The sequence below is a fragment of the Lagenorhynchus albirostris genome, chromosome 8, assembly GCF_949774975.1.
Source record: "Lagenorhynchus albirostris chromosome 8, mLagAlb1.1, whole genome shotgun sequence".
In the NCBI taxonomy this organism is placed as follows: Eukaryota; Metazoa; Chordata; class Mammalia; order Artiodactyla; family Delphinidae; genus Lagenorhynchus; species Lagenorhynchus albirostris.
In genome coordinates, this window is record NC_083102.1 from 96,520,594 (window position 1) to 96,534,052 (window position 13,459).

The 13,459-nt window shown below is 49.9% G+C and overlaps 1 protein-coding gene across 1 annotated transcript in view; it reads right to left on the minus strand.

Moving 5' to 3' along the window:
- NUDCD3 (NudC domain containing 3) overlaps positions 1-13,459 on the minus strand; it is a 73,541-nt gene that overhangs the window by 21,063 nt on the left and 39,019 nt on the right. Inside the window, exon 3 of the mRNA XM_060157407.1 lies at positions 2,818-2,950. Coding sequence (XP_060013390.1) covers positions 2,818-2,950 — 133 coding nt within the window. The remainder of the gene's footprint in view (positions 1-2,817; positions 2,951-13,459) is intronic.

Sequence of the window (13,459 nt, forward strand, 5' to 3'; positions counted from 1 at the left end):
ACACAGATATCAAACCATTATATTGTACACCTGAAACTAATATAACATTATATGCCAATTATACATCAATTTTTTAATGATATGGGGAAAAATACTATTGAAGGAGAAAAAAAATTCAACCACGTAGGAGACTACTGTAAATTAAGTCAGCAGGTGTCACAAAGTGCCAACACTAGATAAATAAATGCCTTACGGGGAACACGCCTCTTCCAATCCCGGCGTCACAAACACCCAGGCTCATCCACACCCCGCGAGTGGTGGGAGCGCTGGCTCCAGAGCAAGCCAGCCTGGAGAGACCCTCACCGTCTCCGCGTTTCCCCCTGTGCACACCGCAACGCCTCGAAGGGCTGCTGGGAAGAAGGGCCCGAGGGGTGCCCGGCTGCACAGAGCTGGTTGAGCCAACAGCCTGTTTATGCTCCACACGGCACCCGCCACGCCCTGGAACTGTACTGGCGCACCTGCTGTCATCAGCTGAGCCCCACGCAGGTCAGCTCCAGAGCAGCGATCTTGTTTGAGTCTTGGGGACCATCATGTGGTCAGTAAACGTCTAATGCAGGAATGAGCAAAACCCAGGGTTATCCTCAGTGAAAGCGAGGCCATCTCCTCCCAGAGGTCACAACAAGTGGACTTAGGAGGCATAGATATGACTGAGGCATGACGGTCTGTCCCTCAGCGCAATGAGACGAAGGACAGGCCCCTCACAACACACCGCTCACGGCAGGGCAGCATCGTGAGACTGACACCCCCATGACCAGGGTGCACATCTGAGATGCTGTTTTCAATGGGAAGGTTTCCCAGATGGCTGTGGGAAGTTCAGCAAGAGATGCCAGGTAACCTGTGTCTCTTAAGTCAAAGAAAGAGAAAATAACTAGTTGGTTTTTTTTTCTTTCTGGCCGCACAGCGCAGCTTACGGGATCTTAGTTCCCCGACCAGAGATTGAACCCTCATCACCGGCAGTGAAAGCGCGGGGTCCTAACCACTGGACCACCAGGGAAGTCCCCAAAATAACTAGTTTTAGGTTGGGCCTAACACAAGTCCTTCCAGAGAAAGCTCCAGAAGTTCATGGAGAAGTTAGAAGACAGACACTAGACCAGGAAGCTGTAACATTTTTAGCCAAGTAGTGAAGTATAGTTAGCAACGCTTTTCATAATTTATTCGCCTACACACAAGGCAATCCTACCAAAAATCAAAATGAAAATCAACACCTGACCCACTAAAACGCTAAAGGATGCTGAACAAACTATTCTGACAAGGAAGGTCAGCCTGCACCCACTATGACCCACCACAATCAGAGGGAACACAGTCATCAAAAGTAGCACTCTGTAGGGATGACCCCTAGTTACCTGGTCTGACCTGGATCCTAAAGTCCACTGGGTCACTGGTCACTGAGCCCTGGTGAGATCTCCTGGGATGGGGTGGGAAAGGGAGAAAGGGAGGAACGAGCAGACAGTGCTGCTGCAGCCACCATCTCCATGACACCCTGGCGCACACCCACGTGGAGCCGTGCAGGCTCAGGGGCTCCTGTCCGGCTCCTGTCTTCTGTGCTGCAGAATGAACTGCATTCGTCTGACACTGGCAGAAAGTAGCCGTATCCTTAGAGGCTTCCCTGGGCCCCACCCGGACTCCTGCACAGGGCAGGCCTGTTTTAGGTAGAGCCTAGGGAACCAGGGAGGGAGCAGCAGGGGCCTCAGGACGGGGGCGGGGTGGAGGGGAGGCCTGGAGGGGCTCACTCACTGCCCAGAACCTGGATCCACACACACACGCACCCAGACCAGCAGGAGCCACTTCACAGGGCATCGTTTCTCGAAAATGCATATGAAACTCAACTTCTGTTTTACATGCTCTGGGACCTTCTCTTTGAAAGAAGCCAGCAGTTATTTCGCTTTATCAAGTGAGGAGTGGGACACAGGGAAAAGAGCATGAGCTTCAGAAGCAAACACACGTGAATCAAACCACGGCTTTACCACTGCACCCATTCAGCCATTCACTCCTTCAGAAACATTCGGGCAGTGCTCACTGGCCCAGGCACAGCAAGAGTGACGGAGACACATGGTGACTTTTCCATGTCACCTGGATAACCAAGTAACTTCTCTCGGCCTCAATTTCTCATCTATAAAACATAAAAGATACTACTTACTTTGCACGTTGTAGTTTCTCATTATGACTGAAATAAGGAAACAGTTTCTGGCATATATCGGAATTTTTTATATTACGGATTATAGTAACAATGTCCCATTTCACGTGAGAGTTTTTCCTTTAAAGTGATGCCTACCTATTTCCAACGAGCTACAATCATGTTATTCTCAGCAACGTCCCCAAGTAAACATCTCTCTCCTGCTAAAAGATTAAATTTCTACTCACTCAAGCTCATTAAGATGGAGAAATCAACTCAAGCTGTAAATGTTACAACTCCGCAGAGCACAGGACTGGAAGTCCACTTGTCACTACAGAACCTGTAGTTCTTTGCTTTGCCTCTTGGGACTCCACTTTCTCCATCTATGAAATGGGTATAACAATAATTGCTTTGCCTACTCTGTAGTGCTTTTGCAGAGACTAAAGGCAATAAATGATATGAAAATACTGTCATTAAAAAACAACAACAAAGCTCAGGTTCTATTCACATAGGGGGCTGAGCTGGGTCTCATACTTGACGTGGTTAAAGAGGATATGGGGTGGCAGGCTTGTGACTGCAGAAAAGAAGCGGTTTTGTGTTGGTGGCAAAACGGGGAGACCAGCTCCAGTGCAGCCCACAGCCTGAAGCCTAAGCCCCAAGGAAAGAAGCTGAGCAGAGAAGCTGGGAAGAACCCCCGAGGTTACCTGCTTGCCCTTCACCACGTGCTTGGGCACCGGCACCTTGAGCTCCAGGTCAGTGTAGTCCTGGGACCAAGCGTAGTTCTCACGCACAGCACCATTGTAGCTGTCGGGGTTTCTCTGGAACTGCTCCTGCCTCCTGAGAAAGAACAAGAAGTAAGATGACAGCCCAGGCCCACACACAGGGCAGGAAGGCCACAGGGGAACCCAGGTACATACTGTCTCTAGGTTGTGAGAATTTTCACCTAATCTCACTTGGTTTTGCATCTAAAACTCTCCCTCTCTCTGGGCAATTTCGTTTCTGACCCCCCAGCTCGGGCTTCCTGGGAGGTCACAGGAACAAAGAGAAAAGCCAAGGAGAAGACCCTGAGTGCAGCACCCTTAAGGTTAGGGAAAGTATCCGCCACCACAGACCACGGCACAGCCTGGTCCTCCTGGTCTTCATGAAGCTTAAAAACCAGGCCAGTCCACAAACCAAAGAGCCTCATTAATAAAATCCTGAGGGGACTTCCCTGGTGGCACAGTGGTTAAGAATCTGCCTGCCGATGCAGGGGACACGGGTTTGAGCCCTGGTCCAGGAAGATCCCACATGCCACAGAGCAACTAAGCCCGTGCGCCACAACTACTGAGCCTGCGCTCTAGAGCCTGAGAACCACAACTACTGAGCCCACACACCACAACTACTGAAGCCTGCACACCCTAGAGCCTGAGTGCCGCAACTACCGAGCCCGTGTGCTGCAGCTACTGAAGACCACACACCTGGAGCCCATGGTCCGCAACAAGAGAAGCCACCGCAGTGAGAAGCCTGCGTACTACAACGAAGAGTAGCCCCCGCTCACCACAACTAGAGAAAGACCGTGTGCAGCAACGAAGACCCAACACAGCCAAAAAAAAAAAAAAAAATCCTGGGGCTTGTGGGTGCCTGGTTTCTCATAAACTACTTGGCAGGACGTATCTCTTAAAAAAAAAAAAAAAAGGCAAAACAAGTTCAGCCTACAGCTGCTCAACTTCAATCCTAATCCAACACCAGCCTCCATTTTCTCTCGGTAAATAAATGAAAGCCAAGGCAATGTACTAAACTGCAGGCTTTCCTAAGATGCGAGCAGTGTGCTTATGAGACAGCCTAGAAAAAACCCAGTCAGCCAAATCCTCCTGTACACGCATTACCAACCCAGCACAGATGCAAACAGGCATGGCCAAGAAGCTGATGTTAAAAATAAAATACAATAAAATACTTGCCACAGAATTTAACAGTGTTAATGATAGTATGAACACCATACAAAAATAAGCGTAGAGTCCATCATAGTGAGTTTTAGATCTAAATTAAAGACAGAAGCTTAGTCGGGGAGGAGGCAACACCTATGAGGAAGGACATCTCCCAAAACAGATTCATTCGGCCGCCTTCTCCTGCCCTCGGAGAGCCCAGCAGATGCACCTGGAGGGAGAGGCCGACGGATGAGATTCCACTCACCGTGAGCATCTGCATGTGTGCAGATGGAAACACCCAGAAAAGGGTCAAGAACACATGTACCCCATCAGCCCCTCACCTCTGGTCAGGAGGAGTTGGGAGCGGTGGTTAATGAGGACACACTTTTTCTGGCAAAAGTTTTAAGCCAAGAACATGTTTACCTCCTGTGGGTATGCTTTACACACCTTGTATCTGAGGCTGGGTGTCCATCACAGCCCAGGCTCTCTGGGCTGGTAAACTGGTGGCTGCTACAGGCTGAACCATGTCCCCCAAAATTAATACGCTGAAGTCCTAACTCTCAGCACCTCCTTTGGAGACAGGGTCTACACAGAGGTAATCCAGTAAGAATGAGGTCATTAGGGTGGGCCCTGATCCAATGGGACCGTGTCCTTAAAGGGAGAGAGATCCGGACACGAAGACACACGCACAGAGGGACAACGTGTAGAGACTCGGGGAAAAGACAGCCACATGGCGACGGCAAGGCAGCTACAAGTCAAGGGACGCTGAGGGCTGTCAGCCACCCCAGAAGCTGGAAGAGGCAAGGAAAGGTTCTACCCAGAGTCCCAAAGGGAATGCAGCCCCGCAACACCCTGATCCTGGACTTACGACTGCACAACTACGGGAAGATTTATTTCTGTTGATCTAAGCCACCCAGTTTGTGGTACTTCTTGCAGCAGTTTAGGTCAGGGGCAGGGCTGGGCACTGACCAATCAGAACAGATGCCAGCCCCAAACTACCTGCTCACGCAGCCGGGGAGGGATGGCGGGCCCCTGTGGGGCCCTAGAGCCACAGAGGAAGCAGGGTGGGGCAAAGGAGACGGGAACGGCCAAAGCCTGGCCACAGGGTGGTCAGAGTAAGCCTGATGCGGATGCCACCAGACGCAAGCGTCTGCACAGGGGCTTCAGTGATGCGAGAGGAAAGCTTTCAATATACTATAGAACTGACAGGACATGCAGCTTTTGTGCATGGTACAGGTTCAGTCTTCTAAGAAAACACACACATAAAGACGTGTGTGTAAGTATAAAAGGAAGTCCATTAAGCCTCTGTGGTTGTCTCTGGGTAGCAGGATCACAAGCAGTTTGATTTTCTTTTCTGTATCTTTAGGTATTGTCCGAATTCCCTACAACATGCAGACACTTTACCAACAGGAGAAAAAGAGCTCTCTTTAAGAACACACTGACAGGAGACGGTGATCTGCCCTGTGGCCCCCACTCCCGGGAGCTCTCCAGTGGCCACGCCAGCCTGCTTGCCTGCTGAGCCCCTGAAACAGGTCCAGGGGACAGGGTGGCCCAATACCCACGTGTCCCTGACCCACAGGCTTCCTCCCCGCTCTAGCACCTACTGCAGCTGTAAAGCTCACATCTGACAAACACTTGAACATGCACAGAATACCGCCAATGAGCACCAAGTAATAGGAGGGGTGGGAGGAGGCCTGACCCTCCCCGTACATCTTCTCTGCATGGCCTTTTGAATCGTGTGTGTACGTTACCTGTGTGAAATAATCAAGGTTATGAAAACACGGAAATAAAATACCCACACACAAAATAAAAGCCTATGTGGCCTGGCACTGGCAGAGGTTAGGAAATAAACCTAAGGACCCTCAAAGTGGGGGGACAGCTACTTTCCATGACATACGGCTAAGCCCTTATCGGCTGCCATCCACGTGGGCCCTCCAACCAGGACGGCCAGCAGACGAGCAGAGGACGGGAGATGCCATGAGGTCACACCTCCTCAAGGGGCCACCCTCCACCCCACGGGCGGCTGTGCTCAGGGAACCCCCTCCCCCAGAGCAAGAGGGGCGCTGCTCAGGCAGCATCGCAGGGGGGCAGCTCAGCAGGCGCTTGCCCCCCTCCCCCCAGACCTGCAGCCTCTTCCCAGCGGAGCCAGGAGAGTCACTCCCAGCACAGATCAGCAAGCTGCTGGGCGTTTTTAACTCTAAAAATCCACCTTCTCTTTAAATACAGTTGATTACTTCCAGCCAATAGTGTGCAACAGTAAGTCTCCTGCCATGTGCAGGTGCTCTGGGCCCCCGCCCTCACCCTGTCCCCCACCAGCCTGCGGCCACCCCCCTGCAGCTGCTGGCCAGCGCTGGGGGTGGGGAAGGGGGAAGGAGGAGCGTGAGTCAGCAGCCAGGGTGCCGCGGTGGTGGCGGGTGGTGCTGGCCACAGGCCTCACTGCAGCCCCCACGCCTGGAGCCGCAGCAGCGGATTACAGAGTTGCGACCGTGTTAAAGGAAACGCCAGGCCCTGTGTCTCCAAGGGACCGGCTCTGCTGGGCAGACGCCCACAGCCAGCATCACCTGCACAGGTGGGGGATGAGCTCAGGCCGCCCCCACTCTCCCCCTCCACGCCCCTGCGCCACGGCAGCATGGAAATTAGAACAGCCAGTGGCAAGTAGGAGTCGTCGCGGGTAAAAGGGGTCGCAGCCCCCAGATAAAGGCTTTTGTGCAGCAGGCTGGAGCCCATACAGGGAATGGGTTATAATTCGGAGAGAAGCCGGGGCTGCTCTCAGGCCCCTTCCCAGGCTCCCGGGGTTGGCGGTGGCTCCCCCTACGTGAAGACAGGTGCTGGGCAGTGCTCACCAGGTTCCCAGATCCAGAAAGAGCTGCTTTCACCCTGGAACATCCTGCCTCCACACACTCACACTTGCCCCTCATGACCTAAGGCAAAGGCCACCTCTCCACTGTCCTCAGTGGTGCCCAGGTGTGACAGCTCTGGCCACACCTCCCTACCCACCTGTAGATGCCACTGCCCCTGAACCCAGTGGGAGGGGCCAGGGCTTATGCGTGTACGAGCACACGTGTCGTGCATGGGTACATGTGCATGAGCACATCATGTGACCATGTGTGCTGTAAGCATGTGCATGGTGTGTACGTGTGGTGTGCACATGTGTTATACGCATGTTTGTAGTGTGTGTGCGTGTACGGGGTGTATTAGGTGGTCAGTAGACAGCAGCTCATCCTCTCTCTTCACAGACCAGCTCCATCTCTCATCGACTTCCTTCTCTTCTCACTGATCCCACCATATCCCACATGTGGATGGGAGCCATTGGAAACACAGTGATTTTTCCTCTGGATTTCTGCATTTTCCAACCTATACGAAATGAGCATTGTTAGAACACTTGCCCACCTCGGAGCCCCAACTCCCTGCTTCGGAAGCCCAGCACCAACTGTGCCCTCCTGGAAGCAGGTCCCCGGGCAGCATTCTCAGCACTGCAATGTGACTGTCGGGGCCTGGATCCTTAGCCATTGTGACTGTCTGGGATGACCACGCCACACCATGTCACACTTCACCTCTGCAGCTTAGAAAGGAAAGGGTCAGATGGCAGCGTCGGTCCACATGACCCGCCCAGAGGGCGCTCTGCACCAGGCGGCCCACCGTCCTCCCCAGCCTCCTGCCCAGTCTCCTCTGGGGCTCCCCACCTGCAGGATCCTTTCTAGTACCTGCCTCTTCTCAGCTCCTCAGGCAACAGGAGCCAACACCACCGGGCCCCAGGTGCGGGGCTCAGAGCCCTCTACACCAGGCCCAGTGGTCACTGAAAACCCCGTGTCCACAGCACTCAAGGCCCGAGGCCGAGCCCACGTCACTGGGTGCCAGCCATGAAACCTCAAGCAGGTCATGGCACTCCGGTCCCTGCTCCCCAACCATAAAACCAGAACACTGACAGCTCTGTCCCAAAGAATGGCCAAGAAGAACAAGCGAGACAAACGTGTAAAATGGCCCAAACGGAAAAATGTTCAGGGTCACCGCCCTCCGCATGCTGGATCACTGCCCTCTTCAGTGCCTTCCCACCCAGTTAGAAAGTCTGCCTACAGACGCAAGACTCAACAAGTGACTTTTATGAATAGAGATTTCTTGACCTTCTGGGGCATTCAGGGAGGGAAGTTATGCATTCTGCCTAATAAGCTTCCAGTTCTACCCTTGAGTTTCTTTTTAAAAATCTCACATCAATAAGTTTATCTACACTGATCTCACCAGTTTAGCATCTGCCACCAATCGGTCTCCCCAGATAGTAGCGGGCCTGCCTCACCAACAGGACCAGAGCCCCCGTGGAGAGGCGGCTAGTCTCCAGCTGGCCTAAGCTAAGTAGTCCCCTGAGAGCAAAGATGCCATTCAAGGTGAGGAGGGTCCCACGAGAGGCACACGAGACCCCCAGAGGGCTCCTGCTGGCCAAAGATGGGACAATTTGAGCATCAAAAAGAATAACGCGAAATAGTTAAAGATCCATGAGCTCATAAAACCCCAGTGGTCACCTCTGGTGAGCAGAGCACAGCTCAGTCTGAAAATTAATTTTAAAAAAAAAAGGTTCTACAGAAACTGGAATTTCAGAAAAGCCAAGTCCCTCTATAAGGATTCCAGAAAAGCCAAGTCCCTCTATAAGATAATAAATGAAGGTATAACAAAATGAGAAAATCACCACTGTGTAAACTACAATGGAAACGTGAGGCTGGGCAGCACCCCTTGACAAACGCTGAGCGCTAGGTGAGCGGCAGATGGGAGTCTGCCCACGGAAGGATCAGAAAATCACCTATGTCCGCAACAGCCAGATACCAGGCACCTCCTGAGAGAGCCTCACCTTTGCTGTAGTCCTGCACCAACGCTGGGCCTTAAATCCACCCCACCCCACAGGTCTAATCACTATAGGGAGCACAAGGGACAGAGAACATCTTCATCAAAACCATGTACATTGGGGCTTCCCTGTGGTGCAGTGGTTAAGAATCCGCCTGCCAATGCAGGGGACACGGGTTCCATCCCTGGTCCGGGAAGATCCCACATGCTGCAGAGCAACTAAGCCCGTGTGCCACAACTACTGAGCCCACGCGCCACAACTACTGAAGCCCATGTGCCCTAGAGCCCACGTATCACAGCTACTGAGCCTGCATGCTGCAACTACTGAAGCCCGTGCGTCTAGAGCCCATGTTCCGCAACAAGAGAAGCCACTGCAATGAGAAACCCGCGCACCACAAGGAAGAGTAGCCCCTGCTCACTGCAACTAGAGAAAGGCCGTGCGCAGCAACGAAGACCCAACACAGCCAGAAAAGCAACAACACCAAAAAAATAATAAAACCAGCCAAGTCCAGAATCTGGGAAATTACAATAGACAAAACTCTAAGTTTCTTTACAAATAAATGGCATAAAATGAAAAAAGAGAAGGGAAATGATTCTAAATTAAGAGACTTAGAAGATAACAGCAACCAAATGTAATGTTTGAACCTGCTGGAATACTATTTTGAAAAAATTAACTGAAAAAAGACATTTTGAGACAATCAGGAAAGAGTGAACACAGACTGGACATTAGATGATTATAAGGAACCATAAATTTATAAGTTATGATAATTACATTAAGCCCTTTTTTTTTTAACTGAAGTATATATATATGGGTGAAGTCTGTGATTTCTGGGATTTGCCATATCAAAAAAAAAAGTCTGGGATTAGGGAGAGAAATGAAACACGAATCATGACATGCTGCTAACAAGGAAGGGGGGGAACCTCGTGGACATTCGTTATGCTACGCTTTCCTTTTTGTGTCACAAAACCTGAAGGGTTTGTCTTGGTTATGCACCCAGGAGTGGGCCTGCTGGGTCAAGAGTGTAAAAGTAAGCAACCTACCCTTAAGAGGCAGTGCGAACTCATTTCCAAGAGCTGCCCCAATTCACCATGCACCAGTGGTATGCACGGGGTCCCGTCAACCCACCGGGTCATGTTCAACACTGTCACACTTTCTTAAGTTTTATGAAGTAAAAATATGTAAAAAATAGTATTTCCGTATGGTCTTGATTCACATTTCCCTGCGTATTAATGTTAACTGGCCGTATATGCGACTCATTTCTGTGAAATTCCTGCCATGGCTTTTGTTTGTGCTTTCCCTGGTTTGAAGAAGTTCTCTATAAACTTTTGATAAGAATTCTTTGTTGGTTTCATAGTTTACAAACGACTTCTCCTGGTTTATTAACTTGTCTTCCTACTTCCTTCCAGATGTTTGATTAACTCAAGCTCCATCACTACCACCAAAAGATCTTCACAGCTCCTCACCTCCTCGAGGTCTGAAGGGTGTCGTCGCGCCTATTTTCTAACAGGAATACTCTAATTTTTTAATCTCTACTTTTTGGAGTTATTGCTCCCTTTGCATTCAACATGGTTTCCTTGTGTAGTCTTTTCTTCTCTTGACCAGTTGTACCAGGAGCTTGTCTAAATATAAAGGGAAAGTCCAGCTGAGGAACACAGAGGGGCCAGCTTGGGGACAGGACTGGCCCGTGGTCACTGCGTGCACCAGCCTAGCTCCTCCGGGATGCCTTCCATTCCTTAGCGCCCACTCATGGCCAAGACACTGTCAGGAAGGCTCAGTTTAATTAAAAAAATTCTTATAAAAAGTATATTTTGAAAATGTGCTTTTAACATTGTAAAATTAATTCTGTAGCACAGTTAAAAATATGAGACGATTCTATATTTACCTAAAATAAATGAGGTAAGGTGCTTGGAGTCTCATGATAAGCCCATGAATCATTTGACAGGTAAAAATGCAAATTTAGGGAACGTCTTTGACAATCTGTATCAGATGGTCAGCCAACAAAAACATAATCAATATTTACTATGAACTCTTCTAATTAACTAAAGATATAAGTTGGTTATAGTGAAACTTTTTCTTAAATCGTGTTAATTACTTCAACAAGGGAAGGAGGCATTCCAATTTTTTACAAGTATATAAATATGAAATATACATTTTAAAACAAAAACTAGATAATCTACTCCATAAATATGCTGAATTCTTAGTCTTTAACTCAATTTTCTATTCCTAGTCATCCAAAATCAGGACAGTTATGACCAGCTTTACTATTTCAAGTCCCAACAGACTTCCCAATTGAGGAACACAAGCACACCTCAGAGATATGGTGGGCTTTGTCCCAGACCACCACACCACCACAATAAAGTGAGTCACATGAATTTTCTGGTTTCCTAATGCATGTAGAAGTTATGTGTCCTCTACACTATACCATATAACTATTCTGTAGTCTGTTAAGTGTGCAACAGCATTATGTCTAAAAAGACAATGTACATACCTTAATTAAGAATATTTTATTGTTAAAAAATGCTGACCATCATCTGAGCCTTCGGCGAGGCATAATCTTCGTGCTGGTGGAGGGTCTTGCCTTGGTGTTGGTGGCTGCTGACTGATCAGGGTGGTGGGTGCTGAAGGCTGGGGTGGCCGTGGCCATTTCTTAAAACAATACAACAATGAAGTCCGCCGCATCGGTTGACTCTTCCTTTCACGAATGATTTCTCTAGCAGGCAATGCTGTTCGACAGCATTTTACCCACAGGAGAACTTCTTTCAAAATTGGAATCAATCCTCTCAAACCCTGCTGCTAAGTTTATGTAATATTTAAATCCTCTGCTGTCATTTCAGCAATCTTCACAGCAATCTTCACCAGTAGATTCCATCTCAAGCAATCACTTTGCTCATCCATAAGAAGCAACTCCTCATCCGTTAAGTTTTATATTTATAACAAATATAATAATAATGAAAAGGTTTGAAATATTGGGAGAAGTACCAAAATGTGACACGGAGACCTGAAGTGAGCAGACGCTGCTGGGAAAATGGCGCTGCAAGGCCTGCTTGACAGAGGACTGCTGCAGACCTCCAACTTGTAGGAAAACAGTTATCTGCGAAGCACGGTAAAGCAAAGCACAATAAAGTGAGGTACAGCCTGCAATTAGACCAGAGGGAAACAACACCCAAACCTCAGAAGGGGTGAACCCAGCAACACAGCCACCTGTCAGAAATGCCTGCATCAGAAGCTGCCCGTGGAGACAGCGTAACAAGGGGCAAGAGGTCCAGTGAGGGGATGAAACGGAATCCAAACCAGATGCGTGCATGAGAACTGAGCACTGCCACACGCTCACCATAGATGCAGACTAGAAGCCACACCTGGCTGCAACATCAACAAGCCTCAGCACTCAGCCCCTGCCGTCACTAGCACTGACTATTCGTGACAGCAACTTCCCCAAAGAGCCCTCAACTCTTCCATGAATGTAAACTCAACCCCCACTTTACACCCAGCCTCTGAATTCCTCAAAATCATAGCCTTGCAGTTTCCACCAACCCTGACTGTCCTCACCCAGTCCTAATCAAGACTCCCACCCCACGTTCTCACGTTGAAAGACCCACCTTATATCAAACTTCTAATTCTCAACAAGTTCTGGCCTTACCACCCCCTCCAAGAGGCTGTCAGAGCTCTGGAGGTGGTGCTGTCCCTCCCGAGGTGAGCAGTACTCAGCTGTCTCACCAACAGATGACATGGTGGTCTCTGGGGCTGCCGTACGCAGGCATGCAATGTGCACATGTGATGTGCATGTCAGGACACAGCAGGGTGGCTCTGAACCCACAGGGTCTGCTCTTTCTGATGCTGACATCCCATAATAAGTGAAGTTCATCAAGTCCTGCTTCAGGTGGACCAGGTTGTGATGAATGAAAAGTACCACACTGGAGGAAAGAGATCGGCGTTACTTTTATTGAAAGTAAAAATCAAAAAATAGGAAAGAAGGAAACTTGGGAGGGCTGAGGAGGGCTTCTCTGGGCCCAGGTGAAGAGGCGGTGAAAGTGTCAGGGTTGAGGGGCAAGCCTCAGGCCATACAATCGGCTGGCCACCTCTGTCCTGGTGACAAAATGAACTGGTTAATGACACCACCACTATCACTGTCAAAGAATTTACAGCCCAATCTGGGAAAGTCATGTGCCCAGCCCAAGATGAAAGGTGCCAAGTGTTAGCTGCCAGCGCCAGGCTGCCCAGTACCTGCGAGCACTGAGGGACTTCGGGGGGGCAGGGAGAACGTGGACACCCCGAGACGGGGAGCAAGGCGAGGCGTGGCGACTCCTATCACTAGGACATGTGGTCAGGTCACTTGGGATGGGGCCTCCTCCACTCCCAGGGGCTCCATCCTGGGAAGGGGCAGCATGGAACAGCAGACGCACAAGGGATTCAGGATGATTAGCTATGACCGCTCACACCCTCTCTGGGCTGCAGGTTCTTCATCTCCTTTTCACCTCCCAGGATTCTGAGGTGAGAATCATATGGAAGTGCATGCACACAGTGCACCTGGTAACAGGCATGCTCTGTGTGATTTTATCTAGTGCTTCCCTCCCATAAACCACCACCCGCAACTCCTCAAGGAAGAAACCAAAT